A 12,085-nucleotide genomic window follows, 5' to 3' on the forward strand; every position below is an offset into this window, starting at 1 on the left:
TATCCTGCTCAAACCATTCATGTCTGCTTACCAGTGATTCTGAAGGTGATTTTTTGAAAGCCCTAAGCCCACTGTTGGGGTTTGTTTTGTATTAATTTAGATGTTGGAAATACTCGAATGAGCGGGCAGGGAATGCTTTATGTATAAGCTGTTTGGTCATCACAGAACTTAATTTCTAAAAGGGTAGTTTTAAGCCTTGGTACATATCACGAACAGCAAACAGTATCTTAAGTCATTGTAGTACAGCTTCACTGATTTTCTTGAAAGCCATCCCACAGTTACTTAAGGCTCCAAGTTTTCCCACAGAGTTAGAGAGTTTTGCAGGTAAGTTGGTAATCGTTCACGGTCCTGCAAGAGCACGGACAGTCATAGAGTTATGTTCAAGAGCGCTCAGGAATGTTCATTAGCTCACGGCACAGAGTTGGGTGGCACTGAAGGCAATGCAGTGTTTGGGTACCTTGAACTTACCCTGGTAAGGCTAACTTATTAAACAGCAGCTTTCGGATAAGATCCACGACACCAATTATTAAAACGCCTGGAGAAACACCGGTATATGCCACTATGGAGGGAGTAGAGAGGACTAAGGATTAAGGTCACTCAGGATTTGCAAACGGAGTAGTAGCAAAGCCAGCCAAAACTTCATTTGGTCTGGAATGAAACACCAACTCAGTCAACAAAGAGACCACGGTTGCATTGGGGTTAGTTTTAGATAAAAGCTGTTTGAAAGAACGTGCAAGCCACAGAAAGGAGGTTACTATTACTGAAAATTTACTGGAGAAAAAAAAGTTTATTTTTAGTTCTCAGCCCGTTAAGCTTCAAGCACAGTTCAGAGGGGAGATTATGTACATACTGACTCTAGTTGGAAGGGCTTTGACATTTTACAGGAACGCTACTATAGTGAGACTGTCATAGTTGGTAAAATACAAAAGTAGTAATTTAAAGAAATTCTAGAAGCTAAGCAGGGATCTCTTGTTCCAATTCGGTCAAGTGTAGTTATTTAAGACTTGCATAAATCCCATCTGTTGAACACGAGGCAACGCATACCTGAACACAAACTTCCTTAACCAGGCATCTCTCTTGCTTTCACAGACTAGAAATACTCAAGCTAGATGTTGCCAAGGATATGACTGCTTGTAAGCAAGCCAGAGCATGGTTAAGATGCTCTCAAACGAGAAGTCACTTACAGTAGTGCATGTGCTATTGAAAAATCCAGATTAAATTAAAAAGTTTTCAATGTATTTCACTCTATCAGCTGGGTAATTTTAAAATTCATTAAGACAGTTCCCATAATTGTATAAACAGGGTTTATTGTACATGTGGAGCTGAAGGAGGAAAGAGAAGGAAGGTATATATTATATATATATGTACAGTGAGTCATTTTCATTAATAAATTTATTCTGTCTTGCTTAATACTGGAAAGAGGGAATGTGTCTGGCACCAAAGAAATCTAAAATTGAAAAAATTTAAAAGCTTAAGTTCTGAAAATTATAAAAACCATGGTCTTACGGAAGGAAGTTAAAACATATATACATGGCAATTTAAGTGGTTTATACACTGAGTGACACAGTTGCATTTGTCTTTTAAACCAACTTATGGATTTTCTATTAATAGAACTGGCATTAGAACGATTTAAAAGCTAGAATATAAATAAAACTTGGAGGGACTGCTCCAGGAACAGCCCTGTAAAGCAACTCACAGTAACTCAGTAGACGTAATCAACAATACAGTTCCCCTTGAGCATCAGGGAAGTAGGCACTAACTGGGAAAGAGTCCAAGTCCTGGTGTTGCAGTTTCACTGAAGTCCATCTCTTGTTACTGCTGTGCCGTACGCAATAGCTTTTAAAATATCCCCCCGGTTTCTCTGAAAGATGTAGAAACTGTTACGTTGTCTTTCTGAATCCCTTTAAAATAGGATAGATGTTTTCAAATGCTTCATAGATTTCTGCTCGTACTTTAGCACCTAGAAAAAGAGAGGAAATTAAGTTAGTTTGTACCTTCTGCCAAATACTTAATTTTAGCCTTTAGAATGTTTATTTGAATGCGACTCCATATAATATAAACCTATGAATATCCATAAATTCCCATTTTTACAATTTTATTTTTTTTTTAAGATACTCATTTCATCTAGAGCGTACGTTAGCAGCCTTATCACTGTTTCTTCTGATAACTGGTAAAACTTCAATTAGCATCTTTGTGCTTATGCTATACTTGCAAATGGGATTTTTCTACACGTAATTTCCGCAGGAGACCCAACTACAAAGCACAGCCCTAGAGGACGTTGCTGCAGAAAGGCCTAACCGGTGGAGCTTTTTTGAGAGCGTGAACATCTGGGGAGCAAGGTCCGGCAGCGGGGACCGCTGCAGAGGCCCACCACTTGCCACACCGCGGGGATGTGCTGCTCCTTTTGTCTGCGAGTCTTGTGGGGTTTTTTTCTCCGTAGTAAGACTCAGCACGAGGGGAAAAGGAAGGGTGCAGGTGGAGTGCCCGAGGTTGAGGCGGTCCTCGGTCCTCGAGCTCGGGTATCTCCCATTCTTTGGCTGCTGTATCAAAGGAGAATGGCAGCAGCCTCCAGCCAAGCTGTCAAAGAACAGTTAGCTCAGTCACACACACCCAGCACACAGAAAGAGACTTTCAGATTTTGCCAGAAACGCTACCTGCGCTCTTACAGCTTTCTGGGCACCTGCATACTTGATTAGGATTCGTGATCATTGCTTACAGGGATTTAGCCAAACGTGTGGTTTGCTTTGTGTGTTCTCACCCACAGAATACTGTACTATCTGTTCTTTCTTGGTACTGTCTTCTCCAAAGGAAAATGCCTCGCAAATTCCACACCTCTGGTATCATTGTGTGTTCTCTGTAATACAGTCTAAATCTGACCTACTGGAGTAAGATACTGTCTTCACTTACCAGTTAAAACCACTTTTCCAGAAACAAAAATAAGGAGAACAATTCTTGGCTTGATCATTCTGTAGATTAAGCCAGGAAACAATTCGGGCTCGTAGCTGTAAGAGAAGAGAGTGACAGCGTTTGAACATGCTTGCAGATGCACGTTCCGGTCTTTCATCTGCAGGACTGCAGAGCAGATGTAGGCCTCACTGAAATTTGGAAAGTAGCAGAGAAGATCACTTTGATGGGTTCATATTGGGCAACCTCAGTTACACTCGAGGCAGAGCAGCGATGGGAACAACGATGCAGGTTTCCCTCTGGTGCAAGGGAATAATCTAAACAGATGTCACTCCCTAAGCTAGTCAATGTGCAGCAAGGATGAAACAGAAGAGAGCCGTTTTTTTACCTGCTGAACTGCTGGTGTGTGAGTACCAATCCTTCTAATCTGATGGGAAATTTCACATCACAGCTGCCCACCATGTTCTGAATTTTAAAATCCAAAAATTTTGCAGGAAAACCGAGTTTCTGAACAACTCTTGCATACTTCCTTGCTGCCAGTCTGGATTGCTCCTCACTGAAGTGAGAAAGGGATATACATATTATTTCCTCAGTTAAGTATTACTTGAAGCAAATAGCATTAAACCACAAATATTTAATTGGGAAAAAACTGTCTGTGTTGGGGCAGGGGGGGAAGGTCACATGCAAAATTTTTACAACCAAAATTAACAACTAGCACTGGTTTGCGTGCTAATTTTGGCACTAGGATCCTGAACACCATTAATGTTGTACTCGTTGTTTGTGAGGCAGAAAACAGTAAATTACAAATCCACATATTCCACACTCTCAAAATATCACCCCGAGTCCCTCTAATGAGACATGAAAACTGTTACTTAAGTTTTCAGTGTAGAACAACTTTGAACTACTACTGCTCGAAAATGCATATTTCTATAAAAATCTGTCAACTGCCAAAATCCTCTGCTTGATTCAGCCCAGGCATTCAAACCTGGGTTTAACGCAACTGCACAGCCTTACAGGCTGCTGCAGAACTCGGTTTGCTTCAGTTTTGTAAACAGCTGGAGATCTGGTTGATCCTAACACAGAGCAAGACAACTTGAACTCCAAGCGCCACCAGGCAAAGAAAGCGTTTCCTGTACAGCTCTATTCATTCATCTCTGCTCATTAGCTTATTCCTTCTGGATTCCTCACAGGCTTCTTCAGAGCAGAATTTCTCTCCTGCCCACTGCAGTTAAGCTTATGTTTAGTTTTCAATTCTTATGCTTCAATGATCATGTTAGGAACAGATCAGACTACAGGGACCAGAGACTGGGAGCTCTTGGCCTGTGAAGAATGAAACTATTCAAATATAAAATCACTCTTCCTCTGCCACCGCCCCTACAGTTTACACAGTTCCAGTGCATAGTCATTGAAATTTTTAATAATTATTAAGAAAAATATATATAAATGCAAAGCCAAAAAAAGTGAATATAACCACCTCTGGAAACCAGTTTATCAGACTGTATGAAAGAGCTTCAGAAACAGAACTACCATTTCCCCCTTCGCAGGGAAGTCCTTTCCGTCATGAAAAGAGATTTTGTGAAGGAACGTATATTAGTCTATTTGAAATAATTGGGAAGCAACCTTAGTTGCACCTGTAGGGCTTTGTTGTATATATACAAATACTGTATACAAATAATGGTACTTCTAAAACATCATGGTACAAGAGAAAAGACAGCCTGAACTAGTTTGCTTGTAATGCCTAAACATACCTTTTTGCTCCTGTGCACACCATTTTTCCAGAGCTGAATATAAGTGCAGTAGTACGCGGTTCTCTTATTCTCATAATAACAGCAGCAAAACGCTGAAATGTGAGCGGTGAGGCTATTAGTGATATATTGCTGTAATCATTACATTAAAACCAAATTTGCAAAGAAATACTAAGTTCAAACATACTTACGGATCACTCAAAATTTACTTAAAATGCTTAAATCATAAGTAGCTTCAGAAAAACCACACTGAAAGGTAGAGTCAGACAGGAAGGACGTTTACCATTGCATTCCTATTTTACTAAGCTCATCTCTCATTACTGTATATGCAACACACAAATAATGCTAACATTTGCAACAGAGCAACAGAGACAATCTTAAAAATAAGTAAATAACAAAATTCCTCCACAGGACTTGGAATTTTATCCATTATAAGCAGGATGGAAGACTATCTATCTGCAAATATTTTACGACGTTTCGCTTCTGTCTTTAAAAATTGGACAGTGTTAGAATATCAGCAAACAGAACAGCTGGAGATCAAAATTCTGTGTAAACAGAAGTCACCTCAACTACCAGAGTAGAACACAGCAGCTCGGTTAGCTCTAGCTTTTTATTCTAAGTACTGTAACATCTCTGCCTGCGTTGCCAAATAATCTCAAACTCTTTGAAGCAAGAGATACTGCAAACTGATGTGGGCATATGCACACACACAAACCCCTGTTTTCCTGCTATATTTGACTCGGACCAGCTCATCATGCAGTCCCATAAGCTGTTCTGCTGACATAACCAAGGCAGTAGCGTGGGTTACCCAACAGCACGTTTGTCAAACTATGGCTTAAATAATACAGCCGAGCAACATCTTTCGCTGATAGATGAATGCACTGACTAAAAGTCAGGAGTGTGTTACATAACCCTTCTTTCTCTCCACTGTGGAAAACAGCATTTCGTATTGATTTTTCTAGCCTACAAGTTTTACACAGCCACCTACCCCTACCTTAAAGAGCTACCACGGCATGCTCAAATTGCTGCTGCACCAATATCTTACTCACATGTAATTATGTAACAGCATCACTGATATAAGCTTACAGTAACAGTTATTTATCACATACGCCTGCATGCCTGCTTTAAGCTTTGAGAGCAGAGTTCAGGTAAACTGTAGCAAAATCCCAAATATTAAAACAACAAAAAAACCCCACACCCTAGAAAAACGGAAGCCTTCCCAAGGCCAGTCAATTCAACTACACAACATCTAAACTTTTATTAGAAATAGTGTCCAACTACTGTGGCTGCAAAGATAACATTCCCAAGAGAAGCCACCCGAATGAAAAATGAAGTGACATAATTTTCTTGATTCAACGCTCCAGGTCCTCTGCTGTTGTTCAAAGCTTCCTGAGCTAAAAAAAAAAATCCCAGGGTTTAACAAACTGGTATTTAGAAGCAGTGGGCAACTTATAAGTCGACATGAAAAATAAAAAAATCAATTTCATTCTGCTGTTCCACCAAACCTAGCCATCGGGAGCACGGAGATGGCGGGAGTACTGCGGGACAACACGGAGCTCAGAGGGGAAGCGACACTGTAAAAACCCAGCGACTGCGCTGCGACCACAAGAATTCCAGGGGAGCAGCCAGGTGGGGGAAGCCACAGCGCATACAGAACAACCGTGGCTCTGGCAGGAGCCCAGGAGCTGAATTCTTCCTTTCTTTCTCCTTGTTGGGAGACAGGGAACGAGACTTCATCATCAGACATTGCACAGCAATATGAAAAAGGAACTTTCTGAGCATTACGAACATAGGTGCCCAGATGAACAGCAGCAGAGGCCAGCTCTACAACAAACAACTTTGCTGGTGTATTACACTGTTGGTTAGGTTCTTCTAAACGTCCTGTGTTCTTCCTAAATCTACCAAATTACAACCTGGTGTAAAACACAGCTACATCAGTATAAAAATGCTTTTTACTGTTCGACAGAATGTTCTAAATTTATTACAGATTTCTTTTTTAACTACAGTTATAAAACTGCATCTGTAGTAGGAAGGTTTTTCAATCTATTTCAGCAAACTATACCCATAACCTGTGCCTTTGCCATATCTGCTATAGTATGAACTCCAATACATTTCTCTTACCTTGGGATTATATTCAGCATTTCGGGCACGAAGCGCAATAGTTTTTAGGTCAAGTTTGCAACCAAGATTCACCGTGGACACAATATTCCTGAAGATAGTTTAGAGAAATACATTAAAAAGACAATAAAGAATTTTTGCATCTTCCTCATTTTTAACTATGCTTGATTAATTTTGGGTTTTTTGGTGTTTTTCTTTTAAATTTGTTTCTCCAAGTGAGTTTAAATGACATCTTTCCTACTGACAGGAGCACTGAGCAGTGTTTTGGCTCAGGAACCTCCTTTTGTAGGGCAGTGGCTCCTAAGGCATGATTGCTGATTCCTCCTTATCCACCAACTATTATGAAAGGTATCTCATGGGAAGAATCTCTATGTCAGCTTGGCAGGAAAAATCCTTGATGCTGAGAGCCCCCACCACAATCAGGGAAGCTGCTGGAGACAGGAGAAAATGAGGGATCAACAGTACTATCTGAAATTTTCCTTGGTATGCCCTTCAAGGAGGAAGAAGAGGTGCAGGACTAAGTGGGAATGACTCAGGAGGTAAAGCCACTGCCAGGCGACAGGAAAGCAGGTCTCTAGAAAGTTTAAGAGAAGTTCCTAGATGCAAAATTTCCTTGGAAATCTGTTTTCTGGGAAAACCCTGAAATATGAAGGTCCTCAATGGAGAAAAAAAAAAAAAAGAAATACGAGGAACTACTCTTTCAGTGCAAAATTCACGTTATCAACCACTTCTCTTTGGACCTTCTGGAAATTGCTGTAAAAGTATCTTTAAAACTAAAGTTTGGTGAAAATACTTTCATACCTAAACCCAGAACTAGTTCTAGGGTTTTTTCCCCCTTATGACAAACTCAGCTGTAGTCACGAATTAGAAAAGGGAACATGGAATATTAAGTACAACAAAGCTCTAGCTTCTAGGCTAGCAGCTAGTTTCTTCCCCTCTACCCTTCTAATTCCCTTTTGGCTGTGACAGTTCCTGTATTCTGCTTTAATACCTCACTAACAAAATTCTACGCATAGTGAAGTGGAGCTGTTTGCAAAGTGGAGCTATTTGCTTTACTGCGAACAGGTCACAAGTACCACGTAAATTACAAATGAGAATGTGTTTCAAGGTATACATATTTTGAAATACCAGATTATCAACCCAGACTACTTTATAGCTAAAGCATGATGCACTCCTAAAGTGCACAGAGTTAAAAGTTACAATGGTGCTAAATGAAGACATATATAACATCCTCCACTGGTATGCTTAGATGATGTATGGTTGATAAATCACTAAGAAACTGTTTATATTACTAAGCGGGTTAGTAATGAAGCTAAGCTAAAAATAAAGGCAAAAATTACTCATATTGCTAGAGGAGACCCATAAATTCTCAGGACCTCCCTTTCCACCAAAATGCAGTACTCAGTTCCTGATGTGGCTTTGGTCCTAAGTCTTTAAAGTGCTATCTGAGAAAGGACATGCTGCACTAACACATGGGACACTCACTGTAGCTGTGGCACTATCCCAGAGCTCTCAGATGCCGGTGTTGCGGGAGTTATTGGAGTCATCGGAGTCATTGGAGAGGGGTACAGAGGGGTGGTTCCCGGCAAAGGGGCTGTGGTAAGAGTCTGTGAGTGGAAGAGCTGGGGAGTTTGACCAGATGTTCCCTGCGTCGCTTGCTGTGATGTAGATTGCTGCGCTGCTTGCTGCTGCTGCTGCTGCCGCTGCTGTTCCTCTAGGATGGACAGACTGTTGGTGCTCTGGACAGGCTGTGGTGTCAGTCCTGTGCCGTATGGCATCATCGGGCTAAAAATTGGAATTCCTGGAGTCATTGCACCCTGCAGAAGAAAGCACGAAACAGAAGCCACAGATCCTGTTGACTCCATTTTGTTTTTAAGAGAAAAGGTTTTCAGGAGGAGTCTAAAAATAAATCAATGTAAGTTGATCATATCAAACCTGAGGCATATAGCAGTAACTCACTAAAAACAGAAAGCCCTTGGAAATGCAGTTCTTCTATAAAATAAAATATTATCTCTAGGGATCCGTCAGTTCTGCCGTTGTTCATCTCCAGCCAGGGATGCTGATAAGCTTCTCACACTACCTTGCAAGCATGTCTCAACTTTGACTCACAATTTAACTTGCAATTGTTTGAACAAAGACTGTGCTCCTTGTACCAAATGCGTTCATAGCACAGCGACAGTCCATTATGTATAAGTTAGTTTAAACGGCAACCACCAAAATTAAATTAATATTTCCTACTTGTCAGTTATATTTCAACTTAAAGAAATCCCATATATCTGCATGTTTCTTATACCTCTGGATATACAAATTGATGGTTTTAAAATTCTGCTTTGTACTACTATTATTCTATACCTAGCAGAATTTTTCAGATCTGCGAACAAAAAATCTGAAGTTACTTGCAAGAAACGGACAACACTTTCACAAAGAAATTCAGATCACAGTTGCGTATTAAATCATTTGTTTTTACCTGAGGGGAGGCTAAGCCTTGAGCGTAGGGTGGTAAGCTGTTGTTCTGATCCATGATTCCAGTTATTTCTTTGGTGAGACCAGAAGTATTTCCTTCAATTAATTTAAATTAACTTCAAACCCTAGAGGGTTTTTAACCCTTTAAAACATTCCAGCAAAGTAGCTTTTTAAGCCAAGCTGAAAGTGTTAGGAAAACATCAGCTCCAGAGAAATGCGTCTTATGAGTCTAATATACTAATCAAAGCCTGCAAAGAGAAAAAGTAGTATCTTGAGAACAATATCTAAAAACAAAACCAAAAGCAAACCTATCAGCTGCTGAGCTAGATAAGAGACACCCACATACAAATATATATATATGAGAACATTCACACACACGTGCGTGCACACACGTGCACAATCCATAAAAATAACCTTTTTCAGGCACACTCTATGCAACCTTTGCAGCGCGCTTCTGTTGAAGCCCCCGGCCGGTAACCTGACTCACACGAGCAGGCCTCTATCTAACCAAACCCTGCTGCACAAACAACTAAAGCTGCTAATGCTTATTCTACTCCAAGCTTTGCTTTAGCTGGAAAAGCACTGATTTTTTTAGAATTGAATTCCACTGACTACTAACTGACAAGCTTACTGACACATTGCTTGTAAATCTCTTCCTGGCCATTTTAAGGCTTGGGCTTCCAAAAATATTTTTTCTTCTATGTGAAAAGTATCTCTGGTCAAATCAGAACTAGGTAACACTCTTCCATCCACTTCCGTAAAATAAAGCACTAACACATTTCAAACAACGACACGCGCTTTATGAGAAAAAAAGAAATACGTGAAAGCCAATTTCAGGTACACAAGTGAAATGTATGCACGTTTGTTTTGTTTTTTTTTTTTAACTATACCTCTGTTGCTCTGTTATGGAAATAAACGACACAAGTGGAGAATTTAAATGTAACACCTTGATATCAAGTATTTTTCCATTAAATTATAGCTTTCTTAACTAGATATCTATTGCCCAGAAACACTCAAGATCATTTTTAGGCCAGAAGTGGACCACCTCAAAATTTGAAGAAAGCCTATTCAGCCTTTTTTTTTTTTTTTTTGAGGTATGAGAACTCAGAATTACATTAATATTAATACTGCAGCTGAAAAGACATGCTTTTTTCCCCTGTGACGATAAGACAATATTATCTCACCGAATGTATCAAAGAGCATCCATCCAGATTTTACAACCTGGAGACAGGGGTAAATTAGAAGCCTAAACATTACGCCAGAAGAAACAAAGCCAACTCCTCGACAGCCCAGCTGTTTAGCGGGAAGTCCAGACACCCGGCCCGCCAGGACCCGCAGGCAGCCCACCGCCGACGCAGAGGTCCATCTTGCAACCATCTAACCGGGGCTTGCTCGCCTCCCCACTACCACCGTCGGGGAACGCTTTTGTCGAGGCAACAGAGTCCGGAGGCAAGGGACACCCGGAGAAGGCCCCGAGCCCCCTTTCGGGGCGGGGGGCGCTCGGAAAGAGCCAGTTTCGGCGTGAGGCGACCCCCACCCGCCCGGAGGCCGGCCCCAGCAGCGCGCAGCCGCCCCTGACGGCAGGGCCGCGCCACCGCCGCGCCCCCCTTCCCGCCCGCCCTCACACGGGGAAGGCGGCGACCGCCGCGGCCCGCGGCCATCCCGCCCCCGGCACCGACGGCCGCCGCTCGCCCCCGAGACGCGCCGGAGCCCCGCGGAGCGCGGGGGGCCGCCACCTCCTCGCCGCGGGAGCCCCTCGCCGCTTCCCCCGCGGCTCAGGCCGGCCCGGAGGGCCCCGGCCCTGCGGCGGCGCCGACGGGGAGGTGCGGAGCGAGCCCGGCCCCGCGCACCGCCCCCGCCCTCCAGGCCCATCGCGGGCCCGCTGGCGCTGGCACCCGTCGTCCCCTCCCCGGGCAGCGGGGCGTGCGGCGGCCCCGGGAGGGAGCGGGGGGGAAGGCGGGCGCGGCGCGGCCGGTACCTATACCCGTACCCATACCTATACCTATACCTATACCTGCCCCTGCCGCTCCCGCCGCCGCCGCACAGGGCCCGCCGGAGCCAAGCTGCGCCCCGCGCCCGCGCCGCCGGCGCGTCCCGAGCGCGTCACTTCCGCCGAGCGCCTGCACCGCCTTGCCCGCCGCCATCTTCAGTGAGGGCGCGGGGAGGCCGCCGGCCTGCCAGCCCCAGCCCCAGCCCGAGGAGCGGGGCCGGCCGGCGCCTTGCCCAGGCGGGCGGCGGCCCTCGTTCTCCAGCAGCGCCCAGCGCTGCCACGCGTGGCTCCTGCGCCAGGCCTGGCCTGGCCACAGGCTCGTGTGCTGGAGGGTTGTCCCCCATTTTCTCGCTGTACAAATCGCCGCCCCCGGCTCCTCGCTGCGGCGCCGCCGGCTGGCGGTGCTCGCTGCCCCCCGTGCGCAGCTCTTCAGCACCAGCAAGCTCTTCTTCCCGACCAGAGGGACGCGCTGCGCCTGCAGAGGCCCACACGCATCCCCTGCTCCCCGGGCACCCCTGCCCCAGCCCTTCCCCCTTGTTTCCCCGTCCGCTCCAGCACAGGGGGGTCTTTGATCACCTCACCGCAGCCGCTATCAGCCCGCTTGCTTCCATGACCAGGCGCTCACAAGACAGGGGCTGACAGCACTCGGACCGGGCACGAACCGGTGCTGCGCGCCGTGCCCAGGGGAACCCGCCGAGCCCTGGCTGGGAAAAGCCCCGCGGGGAGCGGGCCGGTGAAGGGGCCGGTGGTGACCCGACCGCCGCCCCCAACGGCCGCGGACGCCCCCCGCCGCCTGTGCGGGCCTTGACGTCCTCCAGAGCAGACGAGACGAGGCCGCCGCTGCCCTCCTAGAGCGGTGGACCGC

At 44.8% G+C, this 12,085-nt stretch overlaps 1 protein-coding gene across 5 annotated transcripts; it reads right to left on the reverse strand.

Annotated features, from left to right (window-relative positions):
* Positions 1 to 1,287: 1,287 nt before the first annotated feature.
* TBP (TATA-box binding protein) lies at positions 1,288 to 11,935 on the reverse strand. 5 transcript variants are annotated; one of them, XR_015708812.1, is made up of 9 exons: positions 11,245 to 11,368; positions 9,235 to 9,478; positions 8,253 to 8,584; positions 6,771 to 6,858; positions 4,653 to 4,744; positions 3,293 to 3,460; positions 2,908 to 3,002; positions 2,299 to 2,577; positions 1,288 to 1,960 (listed from the first exon to the last, which is right to left on the reverse strand). XR_015708812.1 is itself a non-coding variant. In XM_087776869.1 (8 exons), exons 2-8 carry the CDS (start codon positions 9,286 to 9,288, stop codon positions 1,881 to 1,883), a joined length of 909 nt encoding a protein of 302 aa, XP_087632995.1. In that variant the 5' UTR covers positions 9,289 to 9,478; positions 11,797 to 11,935; the 3' UTR covers positions 1,288 to 1,880. The 5 variants fall into 5 exon arrangements, 4 of the variants coding, with proteins under 4 accessions (XP_087632995.1, XP_087632992.1, XP_087632993.1 ...); XM_087776869.1 differs by lacking the exons at positions 2,299 to 2,577; positions 11,245 to 11,368 and adding an exon at positions 11,797 to 11,935; XM_087776866.1 differs by lacking the exon at positions 2,299 to 2,577 and having other exon boundaries at positions 11,245 to 11,365.
* Between the last annotated feature and the right edge of the window lie 150 nt (positions 11,936 to 12,085).

The sequence above is a fragment of the Nipponia nippon genome, unplaced genomic scaffold (genome assembly GCF_047370975.1).
Source record: "Nipponia nippon isolate SJK-2023a ecotype South Korea unplaced genomic scaffold, ASM4737097v1 scaffold_4, whole genome shotgun sequence".
Taxonomy (NCBI): Eukaryota; Metazoa; Chordata; class Aves; order Pelecaniformes; family Threskiornithidae; genus Nipponia; species Nipponia nippon.

What these genes read in the sequence shown, in the direction of transcription:
- TBP (XM_087776869.1), bottom strand. Translation starts at nt 9,288, where the DNA reads ATGGATCAGAACAACAGCTTACCACCCTACGCTCAAGGCTTAGCCTCC. An exon ending in AAGGCTTAGCCTCCCCTCAG is followed by an intron (nt 8,585 to 9,234) that starts GTAAAAACAAAT and finishes TTTCTTCTGCAG; the next exon opens with GGTGCAATGACTCCAGGAAT. An exon ending in GGGATAGTGCCACAGCTACA is followed by an intron (nt 6,859 to 8,252) that starts GTGAGTGTCCCA and finishes AACTATCTTCAG; the next exon opens with GAATATTGTGTCCACGGTGA.